At 45.9% G+C, this 12,075-nt stretch overlaps 1 protein-coding gene across 7 annotated transcripts in view; it reads left to right on the top strand.

Annotated features, from left to right (window-relative positions):
* The window catches only part of TLN2 (talin 2), a 185,369-nt gene that overhangs the window by 62,311 nt on the left and 110,983 nt on the right, over positions 1-12,075 (top strand). For all 7 annotated transcript variants that reach the window (XM_081887549.1, XM_081887554.1, XM_081887553.1 and 4 more), the window contains exons 3-5: positions 2,009-2,106; positions 4,001-4,130; positions 10,869-11,021. In XM_081887549.1, coding sequence (XP_081743675.1) covers positions 2,009-2,106; positions 4,001-4,130; positions 10,869-11,021 — 381 coding nt within the window. The remainder of the gene's footprint in view (positions 1-2,008; positions 2,107-4,000; positions 4,131-10,868; positions 11,022-12,075) is intronic.

Raw genomic sequence — 12,075 nt, 5'->3', positions numbered from 1 at the left:
ATTTCCACTCGGAACAAACATGTTTATGTATTTATCATCTTCAACAAATAATGTCGGTTTCCAGGGCAATGGGAAACCTTGATTTATTTTAGGGCAACCAATCGCTCGCAAATTGCAGCAATGCTTTCTTGGGTGGCCACAGGCAAGTTCATATTAACTTGGGATTCAAGATTAGCAATGCCGTCATGCGGACTAGATGGGGCCTTGATTGGCAATGCAGTCTTGGAGCTAATTGTTGCTTCCCCGGGAGCTTTGAATCCAAGCTGGGAATTTCTGCCCCGCACTGTAAACCGTTTCCGTTGCAAACAGGCTCCGCAAGGGCATCCGCTGAACAGCCGGATTAATAGACACTGATGGAGTGGAAGCATTAGCTCTAAACTACTTTGTATTATTTGGTTCATTACGTTTGAATGCAGCCTTCATTAATTAGCAGTGAGTGATTAAAGTGCCGTCGTTGGAGCGTTGCCTTTTGGCGTTGCCGTTTTGGCCTTCGTCTCCTGCGGTTCCAGCAGTGACATGTCCGTGACCTTTGGGCACCTCACCCTCGGGATGCTCCTCCGCAGATGTCCCTTGGGTCACAGTGTTTGCTGCAGCATTGCCAGTTTCTGCCAGCAGGAAACCGTGGTGCGACCAAGCACATGTGGAATGCTGTACGGTGGTACCTCAGGTTACAGACGCTTCAGGTTACAGACTCTACTAACCCAGAAATAGTGCTTCAGGTTAAGAACTTTGCTTCAGGATGAGAACAGAAATCGCGTGGCAGCAGCGCGGTGGCAGTGGGAGGCCCCATTAGCTAAAGTACCTCAGGTTAAGAACAGTTTCAGGTTAAGAACAGACCTCCAGAATGAATTAAGTTTGGAACCTGAGGTACCACTGTATACAGTTCTGGCTGCCTCACCTCAAAAAGAAGGTTGTGGAGTTGGGAAAAGGTTCATTATGCATGGCATGGAGAAAGGGCATAGAGAATTTTTTTTCTTCCCTCTGTCATAGCGCTAGCCCTCATGGACATTTGAAGAAGCTGTGTTTTGTAAGCTTCAGGATAGATTAAAGAAAGTCCTTCTTCATGCAGCGCATAAACTATGGAACCCGCTCCCCCAGGAGGCAGGGATGGCCCCCAACATGGATGGCTTTAAAAGAGGAGAAGAGGACTCTCAGTGGCTACTAGCCAGGATGGCGATGCTCTGATTCCACAGTCCAAGTCAGCAATGCAACTGACTGCCAGTTGCTGGAAACCACAGGAGCGGAGAATGTTCTTGTGTCTAGATTCTGTTGCTGGCTTCCCCATTGGGGCGTCAGGTTTGCCACTGTGAGAACAGGGTGCTGGACTAGATGAGCCACTGGCCTGAGCTAAGAGGCTCGTACCAGAACATTCTTACCAGAACTCTAGTCATAGGAATGTTCAAGTTCCTGGTTTCGGGTCTTACCATGACTAAATACAGTGGTACCTCTGGATATGAACGGGATCCATTCTGGAGCCCTGTTTGCATCCTGAGCAGGACGCAACCTGCATGTGCGCGAGTCACTATTCACCACTTCTGCGCATGCGCATGACGTCATTTTGAGCATCTGCCCATGCACAAGCGGCGATACCCGAAAGTAACCTGTTCCGTTGCTTCTGGGTCGCTGTGGAACGCAACATAAAAATGCTCAACCTGAAGCATATTTAACCCGAGGTATGACTGTACTTCAACCTTTGAGAATTCTTTACCTTTTCTTTTTAAAAATGAACACTGTAATGGCCCCCTTTTGTAGATACAGTGTTCACTTTCCCTTCCTCTCCAAAGCGAACAGTCAGCTGTCCCAAGCGCCATGTGATTTGAACTGTGTTGAGGCAGGTGAGCCAATTATGGGAAAGGGAAAGGAAGAGGAGGAGGGGGTGGGGGGAGCTGCAGGGAGAGGGCAGAAGCTGGAGGGGCACTTCGTGGCTCTCTAATCAAGTGGAAAACCTTCGTTTGGAATACACTCTATTTGCTCTGCAATCTGTCCATTTCTGCCTTTCATTTCCCAGCCTCTGACTATGGGTTATTCCTGTCCGATGAAGATCCACGGAAAGGCATTTGGCTGGAAGCCGGGAGGACCCTCGATTACTACATGCTGCGGAATGGGGTACGGCTGAGATCTGAGTGCTCCTGTGAGACATCTAGTTTATGGAGAAGGAGGGCGGTCTGTTGGTGACTGTTCAGGCGGCAGGGCTAGGTAGAGACTCCACGTCCAGAAGGAGGCATATGGCATTGTATGCTAGTCGCAGGAGACTCCTCTTATAACATTTGTGAGTCATGGTAGAAGCGGAACCCCCATGTAAATGGACAGTTGGCCTCTGAACACAATGTGTTGCGAATATACTGCAGGATTGGGTTATTGCCTACATGCCTTGCTTGGCTTTCCAGAACCACCTGGGTAGCCTCTGTAAGGGGGGGAAAAGAGGCTGGACTAAGTGGGTCTTAGCATGTCCACTCTTACATTATAAATTCTCCACAAAACTTCATTAGGGCCCGTCGTTTTGGAAGATGTCACCGACATTATCAGAGTGTGAACGATGGAATGGAAAAGGTTTCAGAAAATACAGCGCTGATCTTTTAAAAGAAGGCTTGTGTAATCTACCTGGGGTTGTATCCACTGCTGCACCTGCAGAATCTGCAAGAGCAACAGGACTTTCCTTCCTCTCTTCTTGCCGTGCAGCCCCAGTTGTATGAAAATCTGCCCCAGCAGGTCCCCCAACCCTCTGGAGCAGATTTTGAGGGACCATAGTGATACGGACCCAGTTTGGGTTGCCAAGTACACTAGTTGGCCTTAGTGCTTCTGTTTATTAGGGCTGCCGACTTCCTAAAACCACATTTAAAAGTACATAACACATTTTAATTGTGGCAACGGCGGGGCTGCAGGGCAGAGGATAAGTGGAGGAAGTTCTGCCGTGCAAGCACGGTATCAGTATTGGGTACTACACTTAGAGCTGTAGCCAGTTCTAGTCTAAGTTGATGGACATGACTAACCTAAGTTCATTCATTTCAATGGCTCCACTCCATTGGAGGACTAGGATGGTACCCTCAGGGATTCCCCCACTCTAGATTCACCCTTCAGAGCCTGGTGCAAAAGATACAGACTTAAAAACCTCTGAGGCCAGGATTTTGTTTGAATTCTGGGACAGGATGCAGTTCACAGCTCTTCCATACAAACATCCGCACCTGGTTCCTCCAGGCTTTTTTCACCTCATTGAAGGTGGGCGGGGTGCATTGCTACCACTGTCAAAACAGTTGTGACTTATAAACCCTTGCCGATCCACTTCAGAGCACCCAGAAATCTGCCAGTTGCTCCAGATCTACCTTCTGTCCACTCCAGGTTAGAATGCTGGAGGTAATCTGGAATGGGCCAGAACAATCACCCCCATCCCCCAATGTTGGTTGTGCTACAAAGCAGAGGCACCCCTGTTATGTGGCTGGTAACCTCCTCAGGAAGGCTGGTGAATCTGTGTGTTTTTCCTTAAGGCATCCCTGGAAAGCCCTTGTGGCACTGGGAAACTTCCTCGGAGTCAAACCCCTGCAGCCTCATTTATTGACTTCATTTATTAAGATTTCTTACTCACCCTTCACCATAAAGCCCCAGGCTGGGTTACAAGGAAATAATTATAATACTATGTTAAAATCAGTTTAAAACAGTTTATATCAGAAGACTAGGGTGGGATCTAAAATGTATGCCTCAGCTGTCAAAGGATAAAGATGTGCATCTTCAGCATATGACACAGTGCAGGTGCTGGAGAAACCTCAGGGAGAGGTCTGGGGTAGGAGGGGATTCCTCATATCAGAAATTGTGGTCAGCTGGAATGACTTTAAGTTGTCCTATTGTGGCCTGGTGATGCTTGACGTAAAGGGGTCTGCATGCTGGGAGGTGCACTGGAAGAAGAGTCAAACCCTGCCCCTTTCGGAACTTCGCTGGTCTCCTAGGAGGGTCAGCTGGGTCTGCCTCTGACGTATTCTTAAAAGTGTCCCTGTGACTCACTTCCTAGGATATTTTGGAATACAAGAAGAAGCAAAGGCCGCAGAAGATCCGGATGCTGGATGGGTCGGTAAAGACGGTGATGGTGGACGACTCTAAAACCGTGGGAGAATTGCTGGTGACCATTTGCAGCCGGATAGGTGAGGCCAAGGGTGCCGTTAACTCTATTTCCTAGGATAGATTTTCCTGTGAGGAGAAATAGCCATTGGGGTCCCCAGGCCTAAACCTCATCTTTTACTGTCTGTCCTGGTAGGAATAACAACTCCAGAAGAAAAAGAAAGGGTGCTAAGTGAGTGTAAATGGAACTTGCTGGTGAATTGGGGGGGGGGGAAACAGTTGGGGTCTTGAACCTTGATGCATGATCTCCATTCTAAAAAAAAAGGCTGTCCTGGAAACTTGAGCTTCTGGTCCTGGTTATGCACCAGGAGGTTGAGAATGGCATTTCTCAGCCATGGACCACATTCTGGGGGTCTGAGACAAAAGTGGAGGAGGGTCCATGGATGTGACTCTTTGTACAATAAGCCCACAACTTATGCAGGATTTACGTTCCAGGGGTCACACCTACAGCCAAAATCACATATGATCAAAACTCATTGGGTTCAATGGAGTGTGGGATTGCCAAAGTCATTTCTCCCAAAACCCTGACTCCTTTCCACCTCAATTTTATTTTTGCCACATGCCCAAGTTAAAAGCACACAAGTCATACAAAACTTTCTGTATCCCCATGCACCTCCACAGTCCATTCATGCAAGGAAGAGGCATTGCCATGGTCCAGGGTTGCATTCCAGCCAGGCAAAAGGCCTTGAAGATATGCAGAGCAGGTTGGAGGAGGGGCATGGCCTGCAGGCAGTTCTGGGGCCCAGACTGGCAAGCCTGGAGGGCCACATTTGGCCCTTGGAACTTAGGTTCCCCACTTGTACCATGAATTGCTTCATTTTTCTTCCAAGATATGTTCCCAGGTGGAACATTTGCAGCCAGCATGTTGGCCAACCCGTGACTCAGAGCTAAAACTAAAGGGCTCCTTCCCTCGGCCACTGGATGTTGCTGGGGTGTGTTCTTAGTTTTTTCTTTAGAGCACCTGTACCCCACTCTCCAGCCCAAAAGCCTCTTGCATAAGCTTGTGCACGGTCAATTAAAACAACGTTGTCCCTGCCTGTAAGCTTACAGTCCGAAAGACACAGCACAAAAGGAAAAAAGGATGTGCAGGGGAGAGGGAGGCAGGAGCCAACTCAGGAGCCAATTCTTAAAGTTAAATATTGGTTCTTATAATGAGCAGCTGGAATGGAAACTTTCAGGGGTAGGATTTCATCTGATGGAGCTGGTCTTTCAGCAGAGCTGATGGCAAGGGCCCTGCTTCCCACATCTCCCACTGTCCCAGCCTGAAAGAATGACTGCAGGCTGAGAGAGAGCTTTTGTGCCACAGGGGCTGCCTTTCCAGGGACTGAACTATGGCTTAGCATTATAATGAGCTAAGCCACAACCCAAGCACTGTGGTTAGTAAAAACTAAGTGAGCTTCATAAACCGTGGCTTGTTTCTAAGTGGTTAATCTAAAACAGAAGTGAAAGCTACCAAACTCCTCTTTGTGGCTGTACTGGAGAAAGAGGAGAAGGTATGAGCATGCAGGCCCTGTGGAGCACCTGGGCCCAGTCTCATGTTCTAAATTGGCCTGCGAGGCCTTTTCTTTTTTAAACAGACTTTAGGACAGTGTTTCTCAAACTTGCGTTCCTATCTGTTGTTGGACTACAACTCCCATTATCCCTGACCACTGCTCTTGCTAGCTAGGGATGATGGGAGTTGTGTTGGTTTCTGCTTCCCTCACTGAGCAGCGGAAGGGCTTGTCACAAGACAATGTTTACATTCCACAGGATGTACTGTTGGAGGTTTTCCCACGGGAACGGGAGACTGGATATGACGTACACTGGTTTCCTGTTTTTCACTGTTCTTTGCAGTTTCAGTTTGTGATTCTCTCCGTGCTTTAGAGGAGAGATGACGCTTTCTCTGCTCCGGCAGAGGGAAGATGTTTTTCTGTAACTTACCAGCTTTGAACTGTAAATAAAGTAGTATAGAGCATGTTGGCACATACTTCTCATCATTCCGCTGTGCACTGGACACTGCTTATCCACAACATTTGGTTCCGGGCCCAGAAAAACGCAGTGTTTTGAGGATGGACTCCAGAAGTCGGGCTCCTGGCAAAGGAACAAAGGAGCAAGGAGACAAAGTGCCGGCAAAGTATCGGAACAGCGGCAGAGAGACGGATCGCACGGTATCTGCTCTGCGCGTCAAAATGATTGATGAAGGTATGTGCTACTGCTCCGGGCAGCCTGCCAGCTTCTAATTAATGGCTTTATGGCTGGACTTTGAACTTTTAATAGCCGGTTTTTGCCGTGGCACAGGCAAAAGGCTAAAAGGGAAAAGATTTCCTATGCTGGGGGAAATCGGGAAATCGAAAGTAACTTTTACAAATGCTGTTGGAGTACAGCAGCTGCAGAATTCAGTGACGCAGCATGAATTTAGGGCAGTAGAGAAAGCACTTGGGGACTTTCGCTTTTGAACTTGCATTTGGAATGCAGTTTGAAGCAGCTGCAGATAAGCAAAGCAAATAAACAGAAGAGCGGCACAGGCTCATAGGCAGAGGCTGTTTTGATTTTGCTTTTGGATTGAAGCAGCTGTACACAAACGCAGCATGTATAAAGCAGTCTGATTTAAAGCAGCAGAGATGATGCAGGAGGCAAATGCCAGAGTCATGATGGCTAGCTGCAGAAGGCTGGATGAGGCAAGTGGGGAATTTGATACCACTGATCAGCCAAATGCTCAACTCACAGTAGCCTGTGATACTGCCATGATTCAGAATGAAGCAGATCGCCGAGGTGCTGGCTGCATGGGAAATGGGGAGACTTCACAGACGTCATCCCATAGTGCAGTGGAACCACCAGATGGCGCCAAAGCTTTGAAGGCAGTGAAATGCTACTCGTGTGGACGTCTAGGCCATATGAAGAGGGAATGCAAATATCCCAGGGCCAAGACAGAGCAGCACAGCGAAAGCTCATCGCGTGGAAAAGGCCAGAGCAAAGGCAAAGGTCCGGTGTCCAGGACAACGCAGCACAAGGCAATGGTCTCACGCTACGCTCCAAAGGTTACAAAGGTTGCAGAGGTTGCAGAGGTCCAGAAGACGTCTAGATCTTTCTTCGTTGTTGATTCAGCTGCAACGCATCACATGTGCAACGATAAGAGACTGTTCGTGTCTTTTACACCACAGGAAGGTGCGATTCACCAGGCGGATGACCACACTATCCCCAGTAAAGGCTACGGAACTGTTGTTCTTCATAGTTTGGACTTATCGATACAGGATGTTCTTTATGTGCCAGATGCCAAGCATAATCTGCTCAGCGTTGGACAGCTGATTGAGAAGAAGATTGACGTTACCTTTAAAAACAATAGATGCATCATCACCAAGAAAAATGATTATCAATTGTATGCTGAATTTGTTGATCGTTTGTTTGTTTTGTATTATGATGATGTTGTGCAGGATGACACTTGTTGCATTGCAGGTTCTAACAAAAGTTTGCATGCAGAATGTATTCATGATTTTCACAGGAAATTTGGTCATTTGCATTTTGAGGCAGTATCTAAAATGCCTGCCTTGGTTGAAGGTATGACTATTAAACCCTGCAGGTACCACATGAAGTGCAAGGCATGCGCAGCAAACAAGGTGAAAATGGCTGCGAAAGGTAAGGTGTCTAGTAGGCAAGCTACAGAACCATACCAAATTATTCATGCTGATTTGGTTGGACCACTAGCGCCCTCTTTGGGTGGAAATAGGTACTTCATGGTTCTCGTTGATGCATTTTCCAGGTATATTTATGTGTACAATCTCAAGCAGAAATCAGAGGCTTTTCCTAGGTTCAAGGAAATCTGTGCTTGGTTGGGTAATGTGCATGGTAAGAAGATAAGGATTCTTTTCACTGACCGGGGGGGAGAATTCACTTCTCAGCAGTTTGAAGCTTTTCTGGCTGAGAAAGGAATTCAACACGATTTGTCTAGTCCTCGCTCGCCATGGCAGAATGGACTTGCGGAACGAGCAAATCAGACATTGCTTCAAGGGTTAAAAACCTTGCTGCATGATGCAAGTCTTCCAGAGAGTTATTGGGCCGAAGCTCTCTCATGTTTCACTTACAGTTATAATCGCAGGTTATCTTCAGCGATTGGCTGTACCCCCTATGAGAAGATGTTTGGCAAGAAGCCATACATCAAACACATGAAAATTTTTGGTTCGGACATGTGGGTTCACTCACCACAAAACTCCAAGTTAGACAAGCGTGGATTGCATGGTATCTTTCTAGGTTATCAGAAAGGGTCTTACAGAATAATGATGACTGACTCTAAGGAAATTAAGCTCACAAGAAGTGTTGAGTACAATGCCAAGTGGGGGGAGAATGTGGGAATTTTCCAATATTATCCTGATGACAGTGATGAGACTGAGGATAGTCAAAAGCAACCGCAACAACCCACACCCACTGATGAAGGTTCTGATTCTGAGTCTGAAACTGAATCAGATGATTCAGAGGATTTCAAGAGTGCGAAAGCCTCTATGCGACCCTCTGAAAGCTCTGATCAAGAATTGGAGGAACCATTGTTCACAATAGGTCACTTTTCTCCTAAGAAGGAAGAGGAGAGTGTTGAAGACTTAAGGCTAATTCGCAGGTCACAGAGAGCCACAAAAGGCAGACCTCCAAAGAGATTTGCTGATGAGTTTGCTAAGATAGCAGTAAAAGCTGTTAAAAGCTCCAAGAAGGTTTTTGAACCTTCAAGTTTCCAAGAAATCCAGGATTTGGATTCAAAGGAAGCTGAGCCATGGTTAAATGCCATGAAGGCTGAGCTTGATTCCTTGGAAAGGAACAAAACATGGGAACTAGTTCCAGTAGTTCCAGGAATGAAACTGCTTGGAAGCAAATGGGTCTTCAAAGCGAAGACTGATCAAAATGGCAAGATAGTCAGACACAAAGCCAGATTGGTAGCCAGAGGATTTGCTCAGGTACCAGGTGAAGACTATCACGAGACCTACTCACCTACAGTGAGGTATGAGAGCATTAGGCTTATGCTCAAGCTAGCTGCAGAGGAAAATCTACACATTAGTCACCATGATGTGAATACAGCTTTTCTGTACGGATCTCTAGATGAATCACTTTATATGCTTCCACCTGATGGCGTACAGATAAAACAGGGATTTGTTTGTGCTCTGAAAAAATCCCTTTATGGTCTCAAACAAAGTGCACGGTGTTGGCACACAAAACTCACTGAAGTATTGTTTTCTCTAGGTTTTAAGCAAGGAAAATCTGATCCATGTGTATTTGTCAAAGAGGAGGGGCAAAAGAAACTGTATTGTTTGTTTTATGTTGATGATCTTTTATTCTTTTGGAAAGATGTCACAATGTACAATAACGCCCTAGCTCAACTAAAAGAGCACTTTGACATGAAAGATCTTGGTGAGGTAAACAACTACCTATCTCTAGAAATAGAGAGAGATCAAGATGGTAACATTCTAGTACACCAGTCACGGAAAATTGCTGATGTGTTAAGCAAACTAAACCTGATGGATGCTAACCCTGTGGACACACCGATGATAACAGGTTATCAGGTAGATGACACTGAAGAAGCGTTTTCTGACACTACACTGTACAGAAGTGTGCTAGGCAAGCTAAACTTCATTGCCAGATGTTCAAGACCAGACATTGCTGTTAGCTGTAATTTGCTAAGTAGACAAGTCAACAATCCTACTGTTAAGGATTGGAAAGCTCTGAAACGCATAGCGCGGTATTTGAAAGGCACTATGCATTACAGGCTGAGATTTAACAATCAGAAGTCTGGTGGTCTTGAAATATTTGCAGATGCAAGTTTTGGAAGTGACACTACAGACAGGAAAAGTACGTCTGGAGTTTGCTATAAGTACAATCAGGGTCTATTTGATTGGTCATGCAAGAAGCAAACAACAGTTAGCTTAAGTACTTGTGAAGCTGAACTGAATGCACTGTCTTATTCACTTAAAGATTGTGAATGGTTGTTACAATTGTGCAAAGATATGAAAATTCCTGTCAAATGTCCAATCCAGGTTTACCAGGACAACAAAGCATGTTTGGCTTTGCTGAATTCTGAAGGTTGTAAGCAAAGCACGAAGCACTTGCAATTGAAGTTGCAACATGCTAGGGAATGTATTCAGAAGGGACTCGTAACGGTGTCCTATATGCCAGGTAATGAAATTCCTGCTGATGTATTGTCCAAGATTGTATCAAGGGATCAACACTGTACCTATGTGCAGAAGTTGGGTTTGTACTGATATTGTACGAACACGCTGCCCAGTGATGTTCACAGAAAGGGGGAGGATGTTGGTTTCTGCTTTCCTCACTGAGCAGCGGAAGGGCTTGTCACAAGACAATGTTTACATTCCACAGGATGTACTGTTGGAGGTTTTCCCACGGGAACGGGAGACTGGATATGACATACACTGGTTTCCTGTTTTTCACTGTTCTTTGCAGTTTCAGTTTGTGATTCTCTCCGTGCTTTAGAGGAGAGATGACGCTTTCTCTGCTCCGGCAGAGGGAAGATGTTTTTCTGTAACTTACCAGCTTTGAACTGTAAATAAAGTAGTATAGAGCATGTTGGCACATACTTCTCATCATTCCGCTGTGCACTGGACACTGCTTATCCCAAGTTTGAGAACTAGCATTACATCCAAACTAGGCCATGGAGTTCCCCGGGGCAGAGCAGCAGCCTTCTAAAAGAACTGTGTTTGGGGTTTTCTTGCTTGCTTTAGACAAGGATGTGGTTTCGGACCAAATAGCTGTGTTGAATAAGCAGGCTTAGTTTGTTCTTGCAATTCCAGGAATAACCAACTACGAAGAATACTCCTTAATCCAGGAGAGCAACGAAGAAAAGAAAGAGGAGGGCACAGGGACCCTGAAGAAAGATCGGACGCTGCTGCGAGATGAAAAAAAAATGGAGAAATTAAAGGCAAAGCTGCACACGGATGATGACCGTAAGTTGTGCTCCCCAGTGAAGCTCTGTGGCCTTTCATATTTTGCTGGACTCCAACTCCCATCAGCCCTAGGCAGTGTGTCCAGCAGCCAGGAATGATGGCAACTGTGGTCCTACAGAGGATGCTCAACATGTTCCCAACCTATGACTTGTCAGAATAAATAGAAATTGAAGTTGGTGACAGTCTCTGAAAACAGAAGTGAATTAACCGTAGCTCTCTGACTTGCAGAAAGTCAGACTGTCTGTGTGTTTAATAATTTGTGTTAAAGGTTCTCTTAGTTTACAAAAGTACGTGCATTGTCTCTTTATCAGGTTGTGTTTTCTACAGATCAGTTACATTTGTTGTGAGACATAAGTGTTGTATGCAGTATAAGGTTGAGACGAGAAGGGGGGGAATTATGCCAGCATCCACTGGATATGTTCTCTTTCTATTCTCTTATTGTTTCCTTGGTAATGAGAGGTATTGGGGGGGGCAGGGTGTGGTTGGTTGTCTGTGGTTGACTGCAGTGGGGTTTGATTGCAATTGTGAGGGGAGGAGAATTTGTTGGGTCAAGTATGCCAAATTTATTCATATGCTGTTGCTGGGTTCTTGTTGTGATCTTGCTGGGCTGTGTATGTGATAAAGGGGAGCCATACTAGGGTGAAAGTATCCTCTTCTATTTGTCCCCGTATCAGTTTCAGTTTGTTGGTTAGCTTCTCTAGTAAGGCTGTTTTCCATACGAGTTGGTACCAGTTGTCCTTGTTCACTCCTGAAAGGTCCCCCCAGTCTATGAGGCTTCTAGTTGCTGAGAGTAGGTGGGTTATAAGCTCTTTGTAATGTGAGTGGTCATTATGATCTTGGTAAATCTTCAGTAGGGCCAGTTCTGGGTTGAGTTCTAATACTTGTTTAGTCATTTTGCATATCTTTTGTAGGACATTTGTCCAGAAGGGTTGGATTTGGGAGCATTTCCACCACATGTGGAGGTATGTGCCTGTAGAGGTGCAGTCTCTCGAACATTTTTGTGAGGTTCCTAGGTGTATCAATGCCAGTTTCTGTGGTGTTAAGTACCATCTGT

Source organism: Podarcis melisellensis (assembly GCF_964234715.1).
Source record: "Podarcis melisellensis genome assembly, chromosome: 14".
Classification (NCBI taxonomy): domain Eukaryota; kingdom Metazoa; phylum Chordata; class Lepidosauria; order Squamata; family Lacertidae; genus Podarcis; species Podarcis melisellensis.
Note: the sequence above shows the minus strand (reverse complement) of the source record. Positions and strands in the feature narration are given on the sequence as shown.